The 26,491-nt window shown below is 35.9% G+C and overlaps 1 protein-coding gene across 3 annotated transcripts in view; it reads left to right on the forward strand.

The window, feature by feature from the left end:
* THSD4 (thrombospondin type 1 domain containing 4) overlaps positions 1-26,491 on the forward strand; it is a 258,772-nt gene that overhangs the window by 112,637 nt on the left and 119,644 nt on the right. For all 3 annotated transcript variants that reach the window (XM_051629018.1, XM_051629020.1, XM_051629019.1), the window contains one exon: positions 851-987. In XM_051629018.1, coding sequence (XP_051484978.1) covers positions 851-987 — 137 coding nt within the window. The remainder of the gene's footprint in view (positions 1-850; positions 988-26,491) is intronic.

A 26,491-nucleotide genomic window follows, 5' to 3' on the forward strand; every position in this document is an offset into this window, starting at 1 on the left:
AGAAACTGAACATATTGTTATTTTAGTTGGCAAATAGGGGTAATGAACTGTGTGCAACTTCAACATGACAGAGGATTTGAAATAGAAAGACTACACAAATGTGTTAACAAACTTGATAGCATGAGATACGTGGAGTGTTAGGCTGTATCTGTTGAAGAAACAGATTTTCACAGGAGAAGATAACTGTTTCTTGTCTTTTGTTTGCCTCTGGCCCATGGTTCAATGGACTGATTTCCTTCTGGTTTTTACATGACAAGAGAGATCACAAGGTTTTGAGTAATGATGTGGTTTTTCTATGTTTAAAAAGAAGAATTTTTATTTTCTTTATTTTTTTATTGAACTGGGGAATAGTCACTGAAGTGTAACTTATAAAATGAAGAGGAAAAAACAATGGATTTAAATAAAGAATTCATCTAGCTTTTTTAGTGTTTCTTAATTCTAAATGTTGGTATGCTTCTTTCTTCTGAACTGACTGGTGACTTCTTTGTGAGCCTAATTAGATGCACATCTTTCTGATTACAGTATAATGGTGCTGACATTTAGAAGTTATGAAATGTCATGTTATTTTACTTTAGGGAGACTAAATTTTGCAAATTTTTTATAAAACTAAAAATACTCTTGTTCACTTAGGAAAATATCTGTCATTAAAAGCTGATATAATGTTTAAATTTTCATAAAGTATGTTGGACTTGGTTTCTTAATCACCATTCACTTGATCTAGTCATTTATATGGCATTCAGCTTGCCTATTTGCTTCTTCCTCTCGGTCCCTAGTGTTAGTTTAACGGGCTTTTCCTTTTTAAAACTACTGCCTTGCTCTTTATAATGGCAACTTCTGTCTCTTTCCACAGTGAAGGGGAGTCAGAAGTGTGAGCTGAATTGCCGTGCGATAGGCTACAGGTTCTATGTGAGACAAGCTGAGAAGGTGATTGATGGGACACCCTGTGACCAAAACGGAACATCCATCTGCGTGGCAGGGCAGTGCAAGGTAAGGCTGCTCCCTGTAGCACAGCTGTCTGTGCCATACCTTATTTCTGTGAGAGGCTGTGAAATGGTGTCTTGCGTTTCGTTTTATTTTTTTCTAAAGTAAATGTGAAAAATTTTTGACTTTTATTATCACAGGTTTTATTTCTTAAGTAATGTTTCTATCTGCTGAGAACAAACTATAGAATCTGAAAGGTTGGATTCAGAAGGTGTTCTGGCTACAATTAAGGTAACTTCCTGTGAATTTTTTCCATATATTTAGCTGTCTACAGAAGAGATTTTATGAGAGAATAAACACAAAAGGATTAGAAGCTGAAATAAGAGAGAAATATAGTATCTTTCTTTGATTAAACTTAAGAGCAGATATTTTTTTTTTTCATTTTGTATTCTGACCTTTGTTATGAATAAATACACTGCTTTCTGCAAGGTGGTAGCAAGTTTAAATGTAATGTTATGTGATTTTCCAAGTCAGGTTAGTGAAAGAAATATTCTTATCAAGGGGCATCTGATGCTTGGCTGATGTTTCCCATATATGTTGGCAAAAGAATCAGAAGTGGGTCAGATGTGACTCATGAACACCAATAATGAAAGGTAAGTTCAATGTAAATAGTTGGTTTGCCAGAGAAGATCGCTTATGAATGCAACCTTTTCCTCTGCTCGTCCAGATTCCTCATACTTGTGCACATCTGGACAATGCCATGTATGTTTCTGTTCTATATTTCTTATGCAAGCAAAGCCATAGCTTTGAATTTCCTCTGTAGATGATAGATCTGTTGATTGTTCTTTAAAGATTTCCTTGATCTCAAACCAATTCAGAAAAGGCCAGAAATTGGTGGTGTTGAAAACAGACCTAAAAATCAAAATCTCGGTGTCTTTTTAAACTGTTCATTGTTGTTGTGTTCAGTGAAGTGATGTAGTCTGTCATTCTTAAAGACTTAAATGAAACCAGTTCTGTGCTGGTGCTCAGTGCTTTATAAGCAATAAATTATCATGAGAAAGCCAAAATAAAACAGGTAAAAGCCCTTCTTAATCTGTGCACTTTGTAGTGGTCTTCACTACAGCAAAGTAGAATGAGAGTGTGAGCTGAGAGGATGTGAGGGAGTTGAGAGTCCTCGTAGGCAGTAGTGTTAACTGCGCTGGTGCAGAAGCCTGAACATCAGAGGCTTTGGGAGAGCTATCTACTCGTTTGTATTTTTCTTCTGAAGAGGAACTTAATTTGGACGTTTTCCAGCTTCTTGTGATAAGGTATTTGAATCTGTAGCAATTCACTCCTTATTCATTAGTTGCAGCCTCAGTAAAATTGTATGGTGGATGTCAGCTGCAAGAGACTGGACCTGTCTGACGATGCAGTAATTAAATTGACATTTGGTGTAATATGTAAACTGCACTCTGCTTTGTTTCCAAGTTTTGAGTTAGTATTTGAGGGAGTATCCAGAGATATATATGTCAAACTAAAGGAAAATACAGTATTACAGCTTCATGGTGCCTCAAAGCAGTCATTATTGACTCAGTTACTCTTTTTTCAGTGATTCCCATGGTTCCAAGATGAAAAAGCCAGTGCTACATGTTTGGTGAAACTTTTCCTCTAAATAGACAATAGCTTGTTTGCATTTGAGGGAAGCTGATAGTGTTATGTCAGATGAGATATGCTTCATTCTTCATAAAAGTACCATATCTGTCAGGATAGATTATTTAAGTTACTTATATTGTTCCTTTTTTATCTGTTCTTTATGTTAAATGTGATTTAAGGATGAACGTGTCTGATACACAAATAAATATTATGTTGCATATATTGCCTTTCTCCTTGGACTCCAAGACGTTCTCAACTATTTAAGTAATTAAAGTAATGAAGGTTATTCAAATCTTTGCAGTGGGAAGCTATGCCTCAACTGCACCTTATTTTTAATTTTTTAAAAGTCAGATAATTTGAGTCTAATGAATTTATGGTCTCTGTCACCCTCTGTTGGACATTTTTCTGCATTACCAGAACAATGATATCCTGTTGAAAAACATGATCTGTTTAGTTCCCAGGACCATTGTTTCTGGTTAGTGTTTTCAGTTTACTTTATTCTTGGAAATAAAAGATAGAAAATGTTGCTGTAATAGAAATTACTTAGAATAAATAATACAATAGAGACAGGTTTACCTTAATCTGAAATAAGATTTGAACACCTATCACATAAGATATTTCTCACTTCTCATTTTTTAACCATTTAAAATGCTATGTAAGGCAACCAGAAATAACATTAATTAGAAGTTCTCAATATATACAATGCAATCACACCTGTTAAAACTGAAAAGAGAATATTTATCCTAAATGTTAAAACAAGAATTCTTAATATGTTAATTCTCTCCCTTTTGAGTTGTTAACCAATATGAGATAGAATCGCCTTTTAAAACGAAGTATTGTTTGTTCTTACCAGCAAAGATACACTATAGCACAAAATAAGTTTTTAGTACAGTAGAATGTACAAAAGTCCTTCTGAATGCCCATTAGTGTAAAGGGCCCATTACAGTATCACACAGAAGGTTAGAACAGCAGTATCTCTCTGAGCAGCATCCCAGTAATCATTTCCTTACTTCCAGGGTGTCTTTTTTTTTACTGTTTGCTGTTCTTTTGTTTAGCTGATCCCTAGAGTTGGATAAAAAAACTTTATAACTTGTCCAGCGCAAGAGGTGATACATAAAAGCTCATTTTTAGGCATCATCCTTTAACAAAACTTAATACACTCTTATGATGAAATATCCTAATATTTTTTTGGTTTTGTTTTGTTTTCCATCATCTTATTTGTGTGTGACATTGCAATAACTGGCATGTATAAACATACAAGTACTACCAAAAAAGCTCACTCGTCACTGAAAGGATTATGTACTTCCTGGTGTAGACTAGACTCTGAATTCTAATGAAATTAAACCTTTTTAAAGCAATTAAATAATTTAAGAATAAAGCTAGGCAGAATTGGAAGAACCACATTGTATTCTGCCTATGCAGAAGAAAGAAGTAGAGCTATGATCTTGATAATCAGTTCTATTATTTCTCTATAAAATGGTATTCTGCACATTTTAACTGTGTTCTTTTTGATGCCTTTTGGAAGGTGAATGAACTTCGCCAGTCCAATTGAGTTCCTCTTGTGTGTTTAAATTTTTATTTAGTGGCACAGCCGTTTATTGATAATATTGATGCTGAGGTTATGTTTCAGTATTATTGAGTGTGTGTTGTTTCTTTTAATACATTTGCTACCCATCTCCTAATTCTAAATGTTCACAGTGCTTGTTAAGTTAAAGAATGCCTATGAAATGGGCTTTTTCAACTTGATATTTAGCCAGAAGTGTATGTGTTCTTGTATTGAGGTATATTTTCTGCTTGTTTTAAATCAGTGTATCCTTTTATTTCACCCGGAGCCAGTGGGATGATCCTAGTCAGCACCTCTTAAATGGAAAAGAAAAATGCAAGTAAAATATTAAGGAGCTTTTAATAAATAAAGTATGAGGAAAAAATGCTCTTAATAATTTTGGCCTTGACCATGTACCCTTAGGGACGTATGTTGCATGTGTTTCTTGAACACATCTAGGACACTTCTGCTAGAAGTCTTTCCAATATTCAGCAGGTGTGAGCACTGACTCTTAGTTTTGGAGACAGAAAAAAAGTTATTTGTGGGTTGTGAAGCTAATAGGTTTTGCAGAGACGTTAGTTACCACTTAGTGGCGCACTTTACAAAAGTATTATTTAGTATTTCACATAAAGCTTCGTTTTGGTGGGAACTGTATGTATTTTTTAAAGGTACCTGAAACAACTGTTTTCTCTCTTCTGATTTCTTTTATTACATTTTCTCTTGCATTATAGTTTATTTTAATCTTCCAGTTAACTTCTAAAGGTAACTGAAAATACCTGAACGATTTTAAAATGCACCGAGTGAGTAGCTTTAGTAGCAACATGACTGCCAGTAAAGATTTAACCTGCCTTTACCAAAAAACATATTAAATGCATCAGATGTTGAAATCCTTGCAAATTTTATAGGGAGGTAACTGAAGTAAGCTCTAGGAAGCACAGCCAAGCATGCAAAATCCCCATAAGACACACATCCTTGGGCAAGGAGCTCCCATTTGAAGCTCTGCTGCCATGCACTGGTGTCCAGGTAGCAGAACTATAGGTGGTATTCTTATTTTATTGTAGGGAATCTTAATGACTGTTGGATCAGAGTAACAGAACAGAGTGATAAGAGCTGTGTGCCTTCACATGAGTCAGGGTTATCCCCATAGCTCATGTTGGAATACAGAGTAGTCCTATGGTTATTCTTGTAAGGGTGAAGAATCTGGGGGGACAAACTTGTTATTGATTCAGTTTGAGTTGACACAATATAGTTATGGAATAAAAGCCACTGAAATAAAGTTAAGGAGGCATGAAAATTTTTAATAATTTTGATGGGAGTGAATTTATATGAGATTTGCCTGTCATAATTTTGTACATAACCTTTTTGGTTGCTCCAGCACTAGGAACCCCAATGCAAAATTTTTATTTTTTGAGCTATAGCCTGACAAGGAACTTGTGAAAAGACACAACATAACATTAAAATTTGGCTTACAGCTCTAAGTACTGGAGAAAAATCTTATTGCTGTGTGATAAAATGTTTTCACCAGAACTGCTGGGAAAAAGTAAAATAAAATACTTATGCTTGAAAAAGCCTGATTAAACAGACTTTTTTCTTATGTGATAAAGAATTCCCATGTCAAATATCTGAGTTAAAATCACAATCTTGAAAAACGTCCAAATTGGAATTTAAAAAAATTAAATGCTTTGCCAAAAATTGATCAAGTTCAATAGCATGTCAATAGAATGTGTAATTAAGGTTAACTGATGCTTATAGTTGTGTGAAATATATTCCTTCTTTTAGATTAAATGAGCTAGATAATTTTCTTAAATGGCAAAGAGAAAACAGCTTCCTTGCCTAACTCTAAAGAATTAAAAATTAAAATACTTCCAGTTATATTATGTCTTACTGCTACACTGTTACACAGTTATATAAACATAAAATGAAGTTTGGAAAAAAACAACAGCAAAAAACCCTGAAGAAACATAGAATAGTTTTACAGAATGTCTGAATTCTCAGATGTTTTTTAACTGCTTTTCATCAAATATTGCTTGAAAAATATTTGCTTTACTTCAGTAAAAATAGATGCTGAAGCACAACGTAGCATGGCTAATCCAAATTCTGGTTATCTCTACACTCCACTCCATGTGTCTTGTTCTTTTCCTGTGAAACGTAGACAATAATGTATAACCTGCCTATCTGAAGCAGCCTGACATATAGGAAAGTAAAGAATTTGTGTGTAGCTTTGATTTGTTGTTATTTCTGCAATTCATTTTGACAATTATTTTGCAGATTCAGATGTCTTTCTAAAAAGGTAGAATGTGATCCTTGCTCAGCAATATGCATCTGTCTTCATAGGCTGGACAACAGTGTTAGGAAATACATACTAGCTTTGAGCTCAATGGTATCACTACAAAAAAAGTTTTGAAAGCAAATGCAGTTAGCTCTAATGATTAAGGGACACAATTAGGGGATCTTACAACATTTGAGGTACTTTTCTCTCTGAATTAATTTCTAAATAATATTTTTTTAAAATCCAAAATTAAACTAAAATAATTAAAGTTTTCAAGAATGCTGGGGTGCTAATGGAATTGAACATGTAAATCAAAATTGTATGTTATTTGGCCCTGTTTTTCTCCCTCCCTGATTATATATTAGCCTCCAAGTAAAGCCAGGTTTGTTTATTAATCTGGCAGTATTCCCTAGGCTGGAATAATCAAATGACCACTCTTGGGTGCTACTGCCTTCCTCTGAGTCTCACATTGGGTATGTGCTCTCTTCTTCAGTCTGCAAGATACCTGATGATTCTAGCAGCTGAAGAGTAAACCAACCTTGGTAATTCCCTGCCAGTGGTATTTTTTTGGTGTTCCTTTCCTTTCAACCTTTTTTTAGCATTTTAGCATAGTATCTTTTTTAAATTACAGTCCTTTTAGTTTTTACTTTCTTGTTTAAAGTTTCTGTTTTGGCTTGAAGCTGTTGATAGTAAATGTGTCTTTCTGAGGCCTACAACTGGCAGCATTTGCTGGGTAGGAAGTGAAAGAGATGAACTTGGTTGTTTTGAGTTCACAGTACAAACAGCAGTGCATGTGATTTAGTCATCCCCCCAGTAGAGTCATGTTCTGCACCTAACATGCTTTTAAAGAAGCAAGATAAGGTCCTGTCATGTGGTAATATACCACTGTCAAAGAATGCTGAAAGTGTTTATTAAGAAACGTACAGTAACACACCAGTCCCTTCACGTGGTTGTTCATAAACAAACCTGAGCTCTTGCTCACTTGTTCTTCTTCTGAATTACTGGTTTTCTGCCATTATGTGAAATTTAAGTGTAGGTACATAAAAAGGAGTATGGATAAAATTACAAAATAAATATGATATAAAAACTATTCCTTTTCTCAGTCTTTCCAGAATATTCATTAATGTATTCTAACAAAACAAGGCTGTGGTAAGATAGTTTGCAGCACGGTGCTGCATTTGCAGGCAAACTGATGAAGAACTATGTACTCTCTACTGTAGGTGAGGTTGAAGTGTTTTATGTGAGATCTCTTCTGTAGGAATTACTAATTTATATTTAATACCTTTTAAGCAACCAAGAGAACCAAATCTGTTTTGTGTTACATTACAGCACTTCAAAGAAAAAAAAAAATACAAGAAATTTCAACCAGTTGAAATTCATTTGAAGGAGATAGGAAAGTGATTGTAATACAGAATCATGTTGCTAGTGCTGGACTCCTCTTCTGAGACTAAGTAGCAGAAGGAAACAAAATAACTTAGATGTTATTGCAATGAAACAAAGAGGGCTGCAGCAGAAATAATGTTCTGAAACTGTGATGTAAGGGATCTGTTTAACACCTGGACAAGGAAGCAATGGGGAGAAAGTTATTAAGAAGGAGACTGACTGCACAAGTAGTCATTCTTGTTCTCCTATTTAGAATGTGAATGAAAACCACAATTTTTCCTAGATTATAAGTGATACCATTAAAAAATAATTTGTGTGTTTAGTTGTATAATTTTTCTCAGTTAATTGACTGGACTTATGTTTCATGTTCTAGAGATCAGATCTTGGAAGTGTTCAAGCAATGTGACTTTCAGCAGCTCATTGTGGTGATTAGGTTAGCATTCCCAGAAGGGCCTTAGAGATTCCTCTCTGCAGAATGTATGGAGACATCCTGGCATCTCGATTAAATTTCAAAAGGTAGATGTTGTCAAGTAGTCCTCCAGCAGAAGGAATGGAATTTTGGCTTACTCTCTATGTGTTTTATTTATGTCAGTAGAGCCTGTGATGTGTAAGTCATTTCAGGTTGGGCTGCATAAATTTTGTGCTATGGTCCCAGGGAAATGCTGGACAGGGAAACTTTCTCACTGCAGTTCACATGGTAGGTGGAGTAGTGAAGTAGACACTATCAACATTTGTGGGGAAAAATAAAGGCACTTGTGAGGATTCATGAGGTGAATGCTAAAACAATCATTGAAATAATAAATGGAATAAATATTTAATTTTCTTCTTTTTGTTGTTGTTGCTTCTTTCTCTGTCAGTTTGAATCCAATCCATGCTGTCTCATAGGATGTCCATGGTCTAGAGATCAGATTGTTTGCTTTGTTTGCAGTTGATTAACCCTGTGCTGGTTTGTGGCTGCACCTCCTTCACGCTACTGCAGTGTTAGCAATTAGGTGGTTGACTAGTGGTATTTCACAGTTCATCTTCAAGTCAGAGTTCTTAAAATACAATATGAAAGTGTATTTATTACTAAAGATTTGCTCATATTTTCTTTTCTAGTACTAATATACCAACTGGCTACAGGTAAATATTGGTAGTATTTTAATTACTGTTGCTGGTGATAAGGTTACTGATAAAATGGAAATTTTATAACAATTCAGTAATTTCAGAACTGTAGAATTTAGTGTCTATTGTTAAATACAAAACTTGTGAGAAATAATAAACTATCAGGACCCAATAGCTCAAGAGGTCTCAATTAAAGTAGAAGAATTTCTAGGAAGTGTTGCCAGTGCAGCCTAGTCTGACCTAAGCTGATTTTTACTAAGGAGCCAAATAGTAACTAAATGTCTAATTTTGATTTTGATGATTTTTTGGGAACAGATTGGAAATACTAATAAGAACTGTAACAATATTCCAAAATACCTATTATTTAATCAGGAAACTGGAACAGCAATCTTGGAAGTCTGGTCTGCAGGAAATTAAGTATTTAGGCTTTGTTTTCATTTTGCTACATTATAATATTACTTCAGAGCCTGGAAAGGGTCCAGTATGTTTTTAGGCACTTCTATTAAAACAAAAATTGCTATTTTAATAGACTGGGTTGGGCAAATTTGTCACATGAATAAATAAAACCTTGGAAGGAAGGTACATATAGACAGTAGTTCTGCATGTGAATATATTTTTCTTTTTATGCAGGCACTTGCACTTACATATATAGATATACCCGGAGCAAATAGTTAAGGAGCTGTTCTGTCTTAAAATATGCTTGAAGTGTTATCTTACTGTGTTAAATGAAAGCCATGAAAAAAGGTTATACCATGTTAGGAATGCAAGAAGGCAGTAATGTATGTGTAAAAGAAGAGACACTTGGAAAGCAGCAAAGCTCAAGCCTCACCAGTGTCTAATGGATAGATGAAGTCGCTGGGCTACATAGAGTGGCTGGTTGTTTGCTCCTAAGAGCTAGTATGGATTCAGATCCCTGTTCTAGTCAATCTAGCAAGGCTGTTCTGCAGATTTCATTTGTGACCTTGGATATTTCATTTAACCACTTCAGTTCTCATAAGCACTGCGTAAGGATACCTGAGTGTGTGCTGGATGTGCAAAACAGACCCAAGGACTCTTTTTCAGATTCTGAAGCTGTGTTAGGAACAATTTTTTTTAACCAAGGTGGAGCCCAATAGAATTGAGGTATTCCTCCTTTGTCTGGCTTCGTTCTTGTAACCTCCACATAGTGCATTTTTGTCCCAAGTGCTCTTAATGCCTAGATTTTCCATCTCAAAAATGGGAATATTGTGGCAAATCCTTGTTTTAATAGGGTAAACACAATTTGTGAGACCGAATTAAATATACATAGGGACAGGATTAACAGCAAAGTGTTGCACTTCATTGTAACAAGCCATTTTTGTGTACTTTCTGTATGTTTTGTTCACATTGATCTGCAGGAAGTTGTGTTTTGTCCCTGAGCATGACAAAGGTGTGGGACAGTATTTTCAGGCAGAGTAAGAATGTGAGTCATAATCCTTTGCTAAGGCCAGAGTTTCAATTTTGATGCAGAAGCTCATGTTTACAAGATGTTTACAAGATGCAATTTAGTTTCACAGGACTCTTTGCAGAGTTCCCTTCAGTTTAAATTTCAAGTTTGTTAAGTTTTCCCATAAGGGTTTTGAGCTTTTCTCAAAAGCTCAAAATAAAGTATTCTGGCTGTCAACTGGTACCACCTCTTTCTGTGAAATATAAGAACTTTAGATCAGAGATTTTAAAACTGTGTACAGCAAATCAAAATGAGCTTGTTCAAACTTGGTTGAAATCCTGTGTAATCTGCTCTAGGAGATCCTGTTCTAGCAGAGGGGTTGGACTAGATGATCTCCAGAGCTCCCATTCAACCCCTACCATTCTGTGATTCTGTGAAATTGGATTTTTAACAGAACCTGAAATCAGTCAGACTTTCTTGTGGCTTTGCAGTGAAACTGGAATGTTGATATTGACAGTTCTCTCTTTTGTTTTGTCGATGTTGTTTTTTTTCCTTCCTACAAGTTCCATGGTATTTGACTTTTCTTGATGTCCTACTTAAGGGCTCAGATGTCACAAAACCAGTGAGATGAGTTCAAACCCTTATTAAAAATTCGATTGATTTGCAAGTTTCTGCCCTATTTTGGAGCCCTAAGCATTTTATTATTGTAACAACACATTTTTCTCATTAGCAGAAATAGTGGCAAAACTTGAACAAAACAGAACAAATGTGGTGTTATTACATAAGATTCATATAATTATTACTTTTTATGTCCATAGAATATACTATGTTGTTGCTTATGAGATAATCCAATTTCTTGTAATTCTAACAGTATGGTGATTTATGAACAGGAGTATTTATACCTTGCTCAATGCAGAAGTCATCAAAATGCTTGTGAATAACTTCCTGTTCCCTCTTTGTAACACACAGTGACAACTGATCTGTTCAAAGGCTCTTGTAAAAATGTACTTCAGCACATGCATTAAACTTTCTTTTTAAATTACGGTGCATTTAAAGGTATCAATAATGTCTGCCACATGACATTGTTAGCTTTGTAGTCTGAGGCAGCTTAACCTGGCATCTAAGTGTGTTTCTTGAAATGAAAGCTTGGCCAATGTTAAAGTTGTTGTGCCCACAGCCAAACAATCCTAATAGTTCACTGGCAGTATTTTAGTATAGTTTGGCTTGGGTGTAGTTTTAACAAACCCTGTGTAGTGGAAATTAGAAGCATAAGTATGTGTGTATCCCGTAGCAGGGAAAGATGACTTTGAAACAAAAATCTATTTTCTTCAATAACATACAAAATGTTTTTACAGACATTGCCTTTCCCTTTCCGTACTAGAGCTGTGCCTGTAATTTTAATAACTGTCCTTTGCCAGGATGTTGACCTTACAGAAATTAGATATGTCAGAGACTTGTTAGTTACTGATACTGGGCTGTTGTTGATGCTACTTATGTGTAGTCTGGCTCATTCTTCTCAATTTTATGAACACACAAGAAATTATAGTAACAAAAGTGGGAATGGTTTGGTTCCTATGTAAATACGAAAAATATCTGCAGAATACTAGCAAGCAACTTCAGAAACTAGTTACGAGCAAAATCAGTTCCAAACTTTCCTGTGACAGAGGCACTTCCTTTTCCTTCCTGTCCAAGTTTATTTCATGTGTCTGAAGCTGCTTTCCTAGAGAGGTGTGAGTCTTTACACCCAGGTCTAGTGACTTTCTGTAGGTGTTTCAGGTGTGCGTTGGTGAAACCTTACAAAATGCAAGGTGAAAGAATTGTTTATTGCAGCATTTTCACAGGGAACTAAGTTCCTGCAATAGTGTTAAATACATATTCTTACAAAGCAGATGGTTCTTCCTCAACACCATTCTTGACATATGATTACTAGAAGAGTTGTTTTACACCATAGCTGTATTGCTGGTTTGTTCTCTTTAACACACACATAGTTTTACCCAGTTTGGTAGGGTGGAAAGTATGATGAAAGGAAGAATTTGGATTCTCTAGTTTCATGCTTCTCTTAATGGTAATTGGAGCAGAACCAAATCTAGACTCTTCTACTATGGATTTGCAATTACACTGATAAGTGCATTCAGAAGAGGAGATAATGAAGGACTTTGAAGTCTGGCACAGCTTCAGTACTGTAAGAACGAAATGTGTATGTTTTACATACCTGTGCAGTACGTACAGTACAACAAATAGCTTGAAGAAAACATGGCTTTAAATCAACTGGTATATGCTAAGGTTTGGAAGTACTTGGAAGGTTTGGAAGGGCTTGGATGCAAGACCCACGTTATTGCAGATTAGCTAAAAACCATCTGTGACTATGGCTGATATTTTCTAGTTTAAAAAAAAAACCAAACAAATTTGCACATTTATGTAGTTAATCAATGTTTTTGTTTCACAATTTAAGATTCTCATAAACAGTTCATGTAGAGAAAAGTGTGTCTTCAAATGTCTTCAGGAGTAAAACTGGAGAGGGACCGAGTGTGAAATTGAGAGATCTGAGGGAATACACATTCACTAAAGCTTATTTAAATAAAATATGAACACAGGCAAATTGGATGCTAAGTTAGCCAGATGACTACTTAATTTAAAAATATTTCTCTAATATTTACTGAGATGGAGGGAAGAACTTCAAAGATAGTTTCAAGTATCCTTGAGTATTATAAAGAAGTATGATCTTTGCATCAGATTGTGTTGTATTGAATAGAAGATATACATGTGCACTGAAACTGTATTAGTGTCTGAATACCCTTAAATAGGTACAGTGGCCTACATGGGAGCAGCCTAAAATGTCTGTATTCTTTAAGAATAGAAAATAGTTGTCATAATTGTATTTGTCTCCTACCATGGCAAGCCTTCATTTTGAAGGGATTGTTGCAGTTTATCTCACATTTCAAGAAAACAGGCATAACTGAACAGTCTTTGACCTGTGGAAATCCTACCTGCACAAGGATATTGTTTTACAGCCTATAGAATTTTATTAAAACAAATAAATTTTATTACTGCAAGATTTGTTTGTTTAGAGTTGGCCGTGTGTGGCAGATGCAGTTTATCTTACGTGCTTGAAGTTTATAAAGCCCCTTCACCAACACAAAGTCACAGTGTGACGGACATGACTCCTGAACTCTGGAATGTTTGCAGTGGGCTCCTAGACTGCTTCAAGGTCATTCACCTCTGTTATGGACACTAAAGAATTTGCACAGCTACTAAGGCTAGACTGGAGCTTGGAATTGCTCGTATAGATTTGTTTCCCTCTGATATACTTGCAAGGCTTAAATTTCTATTCTCTAGGAGAGCAAGGCATTAAAAAGATTACTGTTTTGCAAGTGATACTTGTACATTGTTGCAACAAAATCTAATGGTATGAAACAGATTTGGATATAATTGTTTCTGTTTTCCTTATGTATTAGTTGCACATTCTTTATTCCAGTCTTCATTTGATTTTCACCCCCCTTTTAGTGGTAAATTAAGAAGTAAACCTATATCTCAAAAAAAGGGCAAAACTAGGAATTTTTTAATAATATGTCTATAGAAATATCATTGCTTTTTTCATATGATTTTCCAGAAGTATTATCTTACTTGAGCAGCGTTTCTTCCATCAGTAACAAAACATAAGGATTATCTGAGAGATTTATTGCAGACATATAGTCATCTTAAATTTTAAAAGTAGCTTTTTGGAAAGCATACTTCATGCATTCTTTACTGTCCTTGCACTTGTTTGGATAAAGAGAATTCACAAGACCAGATACAGGACAGAACCAGTTAAAACAGCCCAAAAGCAGATCACGAACAGCAGTGTTAACTGACTGGGTCTTCCTGGACTATAAAATGCTTGACTTCGGCTGTACAGTGCTTTTTAAAATGTGGGCTTCCCATTGTTTTTACTTGACCTTTTAGTTGTACCAGTATATTATTCAGGAGCCAGTACAAGCAAAGCATGATGTACTTTCTGTGAATCTAATGTATTAGGAGTTTAAAGCCTTGTGTTTTTGTAGTTGTATTAGTTTTAAATTCTGCACTGTGATATCAACCAGCCAGTGAAAACAGTACTTAAGGAAAACTTCAGGCTTATTTTTATACTGTGAGTCATTGTTAAAAAATGGATTAATCTTATTTATTTTCTCCCACAGTGCAGCTTTGCTGAGCAAAATTTAAATATAACTGAGACTTCAGACCATGTCCCTCAGAAAGTGTTTTATGTTGAGTTGTTGTTCTCATCTTAAACTTTCTGGTAAATATTTCATTAAAAGGTATAAAAATCTTACCTGTCAATTAGTTGGTCATTTGAAATGTCTAAGTTCCATTCTGAGACAGAAGAAGTTATTCCCGTCTTTTGGGTGGTGTGGTGTGTTTGGTTTTGTTTTGGTTAGATTTTTTGTTGGTTTTGTTTTTTTGTGTTTTGGTGGTTTTTTTCCTCAGAACCTTATTATCTTTACCTACCCTACTTACTTGCTAGGAAGCATGGGGAAGACTCATCAGTCTCCAAGAAATCTCACTCCTCATGTGTGTTCCAATAACACAACATAAACTGTTGCCACTTTATATACTGCAGCTTCTGCTACCTTTGCCACTACTCTCTTTTGAACATCAGTGATGCAAAGTGGAACAAGTAAAAATTTCTCAATTTCACCACTTGCATTGTGTTCCAGCTCTCAGGTTTTCTTGTGTTTAACTTGCCATGCATTGGCAAGAATGAACTTGGCCTTGTAGTAGCAGTTCCTGAGTTTCATGGCCATTGACATGGCAAGAGTTTTCCTTTTGCCTTTTTTTTAAGTAACATTCTTTTTTTTTTTTTTTTTTTCTGCACAGTTTTTAGAACTCCATTTTCTAGATTGAATTAGATGTGAAATAGTCTTATCTTGGTTCAGTCTTCCAGACACCTTTTTCAGTTTCTAAAGTACATTACTTTGATGTTGCTGTCATAAAGAAAATTAGAATGAGAAAATGATTGTTTAGAAAAGAGAAACACTGTTTATAAGATTTATAGGATTTTCTAGCATATCTTGTTTTTGGCAAAAAATACTGCAGCTTCCTAGAGAAATTATGACTGTTATTTGAAGTGTGGTGATTTTGGTAAGTCTCTAAATTTTGGAATTTCCACATCTTGGGCGTGTGGCCTCACTTTGACCACTGAGAAGTACTAGGAGGAGGCCATTGCCAGTATCCAGTACATTTTTAAGCTAGCCTTTTACTATTTTTTTTTTTTATTTCTAGTGCTTTAAAATTAGTTATTCTCAAATGACATGTATTTTAGTTTGTCCCCTTTTTTTCCTTTTTACAAAAAAAAAAAAAAAGGGCATTTTGCTTATTTTCAAATTGATTCAAAGTGTTTACTTTTTACATTTCTATGGAGCAGACAGAGAACTTGTAATCAATAAAAAATTAGGTAGAAGTGGCATTAACTTTTTAATCATTGGTCCAGCAGCACAGAGGCTGATACATGTTACTCTAAGACATTCCCTGATAATAAGGACATAGGGCTGTGTGATTCCACATGGTGCTTTGCTATTCCTCAGGGCACCTAGCATTGCAAACTTATTTCCTTTTTTTGACAAAATTTATACAAAGAGTTCATTTACATAAGGCTTTGTAAACCTCTCCATTGAATAGATCCTAGAGCGTAATTGAATTCTTGTTGAATTTTAAGCTGCAGGACTGAATTCTTGGTTATATGAGTGCACCTAGTTGATATTATATTCCAAATTTAAGAGGTTTTCTAAAAATATTTTAAACTCAGTTCAACCCATAAAAAGAGGGGTGTCAGCGCTCAGCAGCACTGCACAATTACATTCCTCAGTAACTGGATAAGTTGTAAAGCAGCATAAATGCACCTGGAGAAAATGCTTGTAATTGCTAATATTAGCTTTTCTTTTAGTTATTCTTTCCCACACCTTTTTTTTTAATCAGTGTACTTTAAAATGATCAGTTCAGGTTGTCTTGCTGGATTTCAATAACTGGACTCTGATTGTTAGGATTGTCTGTAAAGACAATAAAACAAATTACTTTTGATGTTGTTCATAGAAAGCTGCACTGCCTTCTTACAGCTTTACTGAACATTTGTTCTCCATTCTGCTTATTTCCTTTTCTAGGGGCTTGGGTCCAGGCCAAAGAGCACAGTTATGCTTACATGGGCCTTGGTTCTTACACACATGCCTAACTAAGCAAGGAAGCAGTCCCATTAAAGTCAATGGGATTACCTGCATGTTTGGACTTGGGTGCAGGCTTAAGTGCTTTGATGAATTGAAGCTTTACTGACTGACTGAGTATTGTAGCACAAAAAAGCTTTTCTAAGCACAGACGTATTAATGAAAATGCTTAACTAAAGGATCTCACATGGATAGAATCAGAAATACATATTTAGTAAAAAAACAAGTTCTACTAGACCAAAAAAAAAAAAGTGATTAATAACAAATTCATCAAGGAATAGTGAGTATTGCTCTTGTACTGAAATAGGAAGTCCAGCATATGCTGCATTTTCCAGTGTATATCAGTGGGAAATAATTGTAATCATCTAATAGAGAAAGTTATGGTGGCAGTAACTTATCATATCTTGAACAGCATTGTTCTGAGTGCTGGCAGTTATTCACATGGGACTTTTCACTCTGTATTTTACTGGACTGCTGCAAACTAGCCATTTCCTTGACAAACCTTACTTTTGTAATGTAAAATTTTCTTTGGCTTTTCAGCAGTTCCCAAGTAGAAGTCTGCATTCAGACAAGCAAAGCAATACTATGACTGCTTCCCATCAAAAAGAATTCCTACAAACTAAGCAGCAAATATCTTTCTGAACTGAAGCTTATGAGAGAGATGTCACAGCACTTTAGCAATCAGCACTTACTGTGACATTAAGATGAAGTTGGCAATGCTGTGTTCATTTGCAGAGGCTGCATTCATTTGCACAGGCATACCTGTGCTTGGTCTTTGGGAACAAGGCCTTGCATAACAGTAAATCCAACCCACTATTTTCATAGCTGTGGGAGCCAACCTGTTGACTTTGACATAGTTTCAAATGATTTCTCTGATTCTGCATTGTGGCAGAGACGTATCTGACTCCGCTTGTGAGGAGAAGGCCAAAAGCCATAACTGAAAAGTTGCTTGATCCCCCTGAGCTGTCTCTTCTCTTGCTCTCGAGGAGTTGCAGCAGAAGCAGTGACAGTGACCACAAGGAGGAGGAGATTTGATCTAGGGAGGAAGGAACCCCTTCTGTTCAGGTTTCTCCAATAACTTCCTTGAGCAATTGGGAAGAAATTGGTTTTTATTTCCGATTTTCCTCCATTGCCATGGCATGATCAAAATAGTGTTCACATCTCAACTCATATGAGCAGTTTGTCCCTATGTGCATACTGTGGAATCAGATGACCTTTTCTTAATCTTGGAGTAATTGTGTTTTTCTGGAGATCCTTTCCTCCCACTGTCAAGCCCAGCTAGGTAACTGCACACGCTTTACGAGCAAAATCAAGGAACTTTGCAGACCCCCAGAAGGTCTTTACTAATCTCCTGAGCGCAGTGGGCTCTCGTTTGAGAACACCTGCTTTGCAGAGTATCAGGTATTATTATATAATTGAATGTTTTTCAGATGGCAAACTGTGAACGTCTTTTTCTAGCTGGAGCATAAAGTTGGTTTCAGCCTTCAAATAACAGTTACAAAGTTGCTGACAGTAACAAATAATGACCCCAAATGGACTGAATTCTATGATACTGTCTGAATGCTCTGTGCTGCTCTTTTGGATTGAATTTTTCTGTAGGGAATAAATAGATCAATGCTAAGTCTTGCGAGAACAAAGATGTGTGTTTAGATTGCAGTTTGGGGGGTGTGCATATGTTTTTTTTTGTTTTGTCTTGGGGACTTGAGAAGTTTGGGGAAATGCATACATTTATGTTTCAAGACTTACTATTTTCAGGATTTGAACTTTATTTGTAACAGTAGAAATTAATTGCAGAACTCGGTCAGATGTGCCTTTAGACTTAACATGCAAAGAAGATAGGGTTACGGTTTGCAAGTAAATAGTGAAGAATTCAAATGACATCTCAACAATTGCTTTTGCCTTTTTGGATTTTTGTCCTTGAGATTATGTGAATGTACTGGGCAACAGGACTGCTGCTTTTACTTTCTTACTATTGGTCAGCTTCTGAAAGCCCCCCCAGAATCAAGAAATCTCTCCTGGAACATGTAATTTCTCTTGGCTATTTCAGAGTAGTGTACAAAGTTCTAATTGGAACTTTAAAACAAAAACAAAAACAAAAAAAATTAGCTCATATCTTCAGTTTCCCTGACCTGATCCAAAAGAAGATGTGTTGTCTCTGCAGAGGTAAATTCAGAATCTTTCCCTCCTTAGTGTACCTTTCCTCCCTCACCCTTCTTTTTTTTTTAGTCTCTTGCAAGGTAATAGTTACTGTAAAGTTGCACCCCTGAGACCGAGGAATGCATGTGACATCCTGTGAAAGATTTTCAGCCTAAAGCCTTGTGCACTCAAGTAATCTATTTCTAGCTTGCTTTGAAGTGATCTTTTGCCATGCTTTTTGGCAGACAGATACAGGGTTTCTTGGCTCCTGCTCCTTGCCATCCAGAAGCTTTGTGGCCATATGATGCTCATACTGAGTGTGCCTGGTACTGGTACTTTCCCTCAGAAAAGCACGCAGTCACGCTAAACACTGAGAAGTCTTTATACCTTTTGTCCTTTGTTTCTGCAGTGCAGAGTTGGTGTCTGACCAGTTTGAAGGACAGAGTGAGTTGCATCTGTCTGCCAAGTGTCTCGTAGGCATTTCTTCAGAAGGAAGAGTGTATGAACAAAATTGCAAAACATGCCATCTTTAGCTGTAAAGCAACTCTCTGCTCACTCAGTGGGGAACTGCAAGCAGGTATCTCTGGATGTTGCTCCATGGCATTTGTATTGAGTGCACGCAGTGATTTATGCAAATCTTTTGTTGATTTTTTTACCAGTAAACCTCAGCTTTCACATGGCTATTATTTCAGCAGCTGTGCCTAGGGCTGTCTCCTAGAGAATATTACAATTCTGAAAACATTTTGATCGGTCAGCCTTCTACTCAGGGATAATTAGTTTCTATAATAAAGTTTCAGAAGCCTTTAGTAGTTTACAGTTTACTGTGTTCAGATTGTCTTTTCTGGAATCATATGAACTTCCCCTGTGACTTGGGTCTGGTTAATTCCTTGGCACTGTTGCCAGTGAACCTTGTGTGAAGAAACCTGACTCCTGGCACAAAAGGATTATATATCCCAGAGCTGGTACAGCTGCATAGAGCTTAGGTTGAGCAATTCCAGCATTTGACTCTTCCAGCACTAGTGACCTACATCACTGTTTACAGGGCTAGCTTTAAAACCTCCAGGGACTAAAGTTACCCAAGAGGAGGGGGAAATTGGCTCATGTGTCCTCCTCAGTTTTAAGAACATTGTTAAGGAAAGCTATGAAGCCTACTCATAGGGAGGTTATGTTGGAAAACAAAAAGCCATATATTGTTCAAACTTTTGATCCCATAGCATTTACTACCTGCTTTTTCTAATTGAGGACTCTTGATAGGTTTTTTAGTTTGAAACTCTTCTTTTTGAGGGACAGGAAAAAAAAAAAGTGAATTTGATTGCATATGAAAAGTAAAATGTAATCAGGAGTTCACTTTAAAAACAGTTGCAGACTTCATGCACAAATTCTTCTCTCTTAATCCTATTGAGCATTTCTTTTACAGTGTTACACCAGCTGTAATAGCTCTGGGCATAACGTGGTGTAAAAAGTCTGTGGTATTTGGAGCTGTTCCTTTTGCAACAACAGTGGAAGCCTTTTGGAAACACAGACCCAACTCGGTGGTGATTGGTTTACTTTGTCACAGCTAAACTGTGTTCTGTACTTGGATCAGATCTCATGAAGGCTAACTTGGGTATCTCTGCATTGCACTGCAATGTGTGTGTTAGTGAAACCTTCAGCAACCTGGAAGTTACTGGGTCCTGAAGTCACTGTCACCTTGTTTAAAAAAAAAGTGTCCTAATTACTTACTCTTGAGTGCTTTGTTTTGGTGTTTAAATATTATACTAAATTGCTTGCTAGAAAAATAGTTTTAAAATACATTTGTAATTCAGAAAGCCAAGTTTATTCTCCAAATAAAAAAAAGTGGTTGCACTTTCAGAAACATAGGAGAAGTCTAATGCTGAATACAGGGAACAGTTGTTCCAGGGAGAAAAATGTTTTTAGAGATGTTTTTACATTCTTGGTGCTTTATGGGTGAGATTTTCTCAAAGAACTAGGGAAAGATAGACACAAAAGGAGTGTTGACTTGCACTTGTATCTGTGGTTCTGTTACACTTCAGGAACTTCTGAAATTTTCTCCAAGGCCAAAATGGCTTCTTGACTAAATGGATTTCATCAGCTATTCTTTGGCTTTGCTAAGCATTAAAGATTAATGATTAAAATTGGAATGTGGAATTCAAGATTAAATTTTGCCTTTGGAAATCTTCTGCTGCAGTGCCTTGTTTCGTGAGCAAACCTTCCAGTGAACTGAAGAGACTGAGATCTCACAGAGTGAGCTCCAGTTTTCTAGTCTTATCTTTAATGTCACTGGCAAGCTTTTTTTGTAGAAGAATCTCTGGAGGGTTGTGGAGCAAACATTCTCAGTAGCTCTGTGGGTCAGAAATGCATGTCCTCTGATCACTGTCACTGATACACTTCTGCTCACCAAAGCAGAGAAGCATTTCTGTGAAAGCTGATGAATGTTTATCTCTGTCTGCTGTAGGCATTACGGCTGCAGTCTGTCCTACTGCACAGGAAAAATGTTGTTGCCTCCCACAGTTCCTGTCAGGAAAGGGTTAAAAGTTAAAGGAAACACTGGAAAAGCCGTATCATTTTTAATTACTCAATAAAGTACAGATCAAAGACATTAATGATTATAACATTAATGGAATGTCACTGTTACACTACTTCTGTCATTTATAGAGAGAGAAGGCATTTTTAAATAAATGGTAAGTAGAGAGAACCTGGCTTTGGTGTTTCTAGTTGACCAAGATCTTTGAGCTTTCTTCACAGTATTTCTATTTTACATTCTTACATGTGTAAGAACTAATTGAAGGAGTTTAATCAATTTTTTTCAAGTATGTATTTTTTTATGAAGGGTGATTCACATATATTCTTTAATTTTTCATGGTAGTATATTTTCTTGTGTGCCATGTCTAAAAGTCCTATACTTTTAAATTTTCAAATAATGCTTAGCTAAAATGGAAATGCTCCAATACTTAGATTAATTATCTCTACTTTATTCTAGAATTGTCACACTGAATGAGGAGGAAAAAGTCTGCCAGATAAAATGATGGTTGTTTAGCCCAGGCATTACTGGTTTGTGATGCCTGTGTAGATTTTTGCTGTTTCTCTGCAACCTGTTCTACACCAAGAAGTCCATGATCTTTTCTTTATAAGCTGAAAATTGTATTCTCAAGGACCATTGGTGTTATTTATATAGTAGGATCAACTGTTTTATCTTGCCAGAAAATGTTTATTAGGGTTTGATTTTTTTTTTAATAGAGCACGTTTTACTGTTAATTTTCCTTTTTAAGATGGACATAAGATGCATGCAAGATGGTTTTCACTTCCATTTTGTCCTTGCTGCCTGTTTCACAAGAAGTTTATATTGTGTCCTGAATAATTTTATATAATCTATTTCAATATTTCCTGAGATAATAACTTGAAAAGTATTATTCCAAATGTCTTCACTTGGGTACAAAGTGCTAATACTATGTAACTAAATGGATGTTATGTTGCTATTTCATCGGAACCTTTTAATGTATATGGAAAACCTTCAAGCATTCTATATTAATGTTCCATTTACAGAACAGGTTATTTTTCTTGTTTTGTAGTGTGCAGAGGTTCCAATTACATGAGCAATGCCTATTGTGCTTGTTTTCTATGCTCAAGTTCCTTTGCTGGAATATAGCACCAAGTGAACAGAAGTTTTCTTTCACAAACAGCTGGATAGCTGGTCTGGATTACAAGAAATGGGAAGGTTGAAGAGGACTGAACAGCCTAACTTGGCTTTAAAAAGCCTGTTTCTACCTGAGCAGAACAAGTCCTCACCCATGGGCTCATATTAAAGCCCTGATGCTCCGCCCCTAAAGCATTTAGTCCCTGCACTTTTCTCACGTCATCTTCAAACTTGCCTTCTAGTTTCTTGTCTCAGCTTAATCATGACTATTGGTCTGACTCCTCTTCCCACTAGACACACATCTTCCCATCAGCAGCCTCTTCCTTTCCCGAATCAACTCTGTGGTTTTGTTATGGAGTGTTAGCCCCTGCTTCAGTAGTCATTCTCTGGCCTCTCCTTAATCCTTGCTCTTCATCATTATGATTTTGAGAGTCCTACAGGAATGTTTTCCATTTTAGACAGTGGACCACACAGATAGAAGAAACCTGCACAGGGAATAAGAATATAGTGGAAAAATAATCCTTTATTTTGCCATTTTCAGTGGCCCTTTTCAGTGAACACTTCTATTCAGCTGGAATGTTCATACTTGCAAACTTACTAATGCAACTGCATCGCCTTGTCTTTCCAGAATCCCAAGTCTCCCTTTATTAACAGTTTTCTGTCTCAGGGTATATGGGCAGTGGGTACCTGTATGATCATATAGTTCTGCAGTGATGTTGGTTAAAGTCATTACTATTTAGACAGCTAGCCTGTTCATTTAAAAACAGCATGATTGAGAATAATCTGTAAAATATCTCAATCTAACCTGGTTTTGGAAACGATAAAGGATTTATTTCTTCATTGGAGCAGTGAAAGGTGATTAGGGCACACCTAATTAAAACACAAAATTTTTACCAGCTCAGACCAACAAAAACTTTCCCACTATTCAAGAGTTCAGTTTAAAATATTTTAAAATAGGTAACATTTTTTAGTTATCATTATGCATATATGGGCAGTAATAACATAATACATTGGCTTGAATGAATTTATGGTATTAATTGCTATTATAAATTTCTCTTCTGCTTTGTGTATCTTCCATACTAATTCTGACTTACGGTGCTGGATTAAACCTCAGTTAGCTACTAAAACTCTGTAGCCAGAAGCAGAAATCTGACTGGTGTGAGACTATTTTATAAGCAGTAGCCCATGCCTTAGAAACGATCTGGTGAAAAATCAGAGGTTTGAAAACATGGCCAGGAAAATGCTCAATTAAAAGTTTAAATGTGGTAGACCAATCAGGTTAGAGCAAACAAAAGCCATCTGTCTGAGTTAAGTATCAGTTTCACAACATGTATGTCATCACTGTATCTTAATTGTCTTAAAAATTTAATAGATACTGAACTGTCCACAGTATTCTAAGACTCTTTGTGGCTGAGCTCTTTGCTACGTGGTAAGTCACCTGAATTCAATCTTACATGAAACAAAATTAAGTATCTTAAATGTGCACTGTTGTGCTGCTTCTATCAAATCAACAAATGCCCCAGTGTTCTGTTGACACGGGGTAATCCTGTTGATGTTGTTTGAAAGGTTGCCTAGTTTTGGTTTTTTTGTTGATCACAGACTGATGTTTGTGCCACACTTTGTTGAATAAAAAAATGTGTAACAGAAGACAGGAAATTAAGAACATGAATATCTGAATAGTGAGGAAAGGTTACTCATGAATTCACATCAGCCACTTAATTGGCCACTAAAGTAAGTGGCAAAATTATTGATATTATCCTTGTAGAAGCAGGTTCAATAGACATTCAGTGACATTTCTGTCTGAAATGGGCCCTCCTTTTTTTCAGTTATGACAAAGAACATTCTGTTTAACTTCCATTTTGTTTGCGCAATGACAGCAGTCTAAAATAATTTCCAGCTTACCTGCAAATGTGTAGTAAATTTCCGTAGTGTCACCAGCTATTTGATCACAGATTCATGACACCTGTTCTTGACAAATAGTTCAAGCTTATCTTGAGCTGTCTTATATGAATTTAGGATCGATCTATTCTGTTTTATTGATCTGTATAATACGTGCTCGCATCAGCTGTAATACACAGTCAACTTCACAACCCATACATTATTCTGTAATGATGACACATAAACTGTCAGTTTTGAGTGTTTGAATTCTGTGTTAATTTCTGTCTAGGTCTCACAGTCTGAATAAGAAGAGATCTGGGGATCGCCAAAAGCATTTTAGAAAATAAGTTACTAAGAATATTGCAGACAGCCTATAGTCAGAGCCTTCTAAATACTTTAAAGTGTTATATATTTTTTTCATACTCTCTGAAAATTCTTTGCAAAGTTGTCACTGCTGTGATTGCCTGGAAATCACTATTGAGCTAGAGAATAGCCTTGCAGAAATAACTAGGCCAGTGCCTGCACCAACTGAATTCACAGTGTTGCACAAAGAAGTCAAAAGGACATTTGCATGGCTCCCTAATAATCAGACACATAAGTAATAAAGACTAGATAGAGGCCTTCCTGTAATTTCCTTGGCATCAACTGCACAGAGACTGTGGAAGAGGGAAGCTATCATTGTGTGTGTGGAATTTAGGAAATGTACAACAGTTCTGTTCCTCATCTCTCTGCTCATTTAGGGTTTGCCATAATAATTGTTAATGTGAAATAATTACCATTTTGGATAATTGAAACTGCATCTGCAGATCACAACCCAGCCTGATAGTTTGATAGGCTTGATAGAGATTATATGGTGAACATTCAGTAGTTCAAACACTTTTACTGTGCAGTTTTGGTCTTGCATTATGGAAATTTTGTCTTTTTCTATAGTTTCATAAAAAAAAAATATTAAATCAGAACTGGCCACTCAATTTCCCATAAAATGTCTTGCTTCTAATGACAAACCTGTTCTTCTTACTCCACTATGTGTTTCCAAGAATGAGTATTTTGTACTAGTTTGAAGTCTTTTAAAATCACTGCAAACACACAAGCACTCAGAGTATTCAGTGTTTGATAACTGCTCTTTTACAAAATACTGATTAGAAAACCAGTATGTTACATAGTCTAAAGTTTATCAGTTTCATATCACATGGTGGCCAGACACAGCATCTGAAATGCACATTTAGAAAGGAAAACATTTTAATATAGTGAGAGTTGATAGACGTGCATCAAAGTGAAATGTTATTTTTGTAGTGATCAGCAGGCTTCAGACCTCCCATGCTAATCATAAACTTTCCAGGCCAATAAAGCTAATTTGTTCCATTATTGCCACAGGCTTCCAGCTCCCTTTCCAAAGGGCAATCTTGTGCTCATTTCTAGAAAAAAAAAAACCAACTAGCAAAAGGTCTGCTTTTTCTCCTTTCCTTTAGGCCTGTTATGGGTTTGATATTTTGATTTGTTTATGTGGTGTCCATGGGCGTGTCTTAGATGTATTGATGAAGAGAAACTGGATGAGCTAGCCTGTCCTTCTATCCAGTATTTCTCTATTAACTTACACTGCACTGGTTATGGCAACCATATGTTCAGGCCTCATCTCTGCCTCTGAAATACATCCTTCTTTCATCCTGGAAATGTTGACCTGAGAGAATTAAAGGCTTTTCTGTATTTGTGCAGGCTATCCAGATGTGTAACATTATGCCCAGTCTTACAACCAAGTGAATTCTACAAAGTTACACCAACCTTTTTTACATGTATGGAAAGGCCATTTGAGATGTAGGACAGGTATTTCAAAGGACACTTTAAGATGGTGCAGGTTGCCCAAATATATCAAGTCAGCCTTGGAATTTTATTTGTGAAAGGAAAGATTATTCCTTGACAGCTTCTGGTCTATACAGAGGGACTGTAAGATAATTTTCAAGAATTTGGTTTTGCTGTGTTTTTTTTACAAATTGAGAGAGGTGCAATTTAAGACTTCATAGCCCATTACATGTAATTATAGGGAACTAGTCTAAAAATCTTAAGGTGTTTGCAAAAGTGTGATAGAAGAGAGAGGAAAAAGTAGTATCAGTCTATTTCAGAACAGTGTTTATTCTGTTGCTATTGTAGTGGGTTTAATCTGCTTAAATAGGTAGGTTCATATGCTCAATTTATTCCTGGGAATTTCTGTATTGCAGTGTCCCCACAGACTAAGCACATGTATGTTCAGATTAAGAATTGTGTGATTGATGTGAGTACTAGTAGCAGTATTAAACTAGGATATGCTAAATCCTGATGGAATTTATGGCAGTACTGCAGAATTAGATACATAATTGTCATTACGTTGCATAATAAATCCCATCTAGAGCAAATTCATTAG

Source organism: Apus apus, chromosome 10, assembly GCF_020740795.1.
Source record: "Apus apus isolate bApuApu2 chromosome 10, bApuApu2.pri.cur, whole genome shotgun sequence".
In the NCBI taxonomy this organism is placed as follows: domain Eukaryota; kingdom Metazoa; phylum Chordata; class Aves; order Apodiformes; family Apodidae; genus Apus; species Apus apus.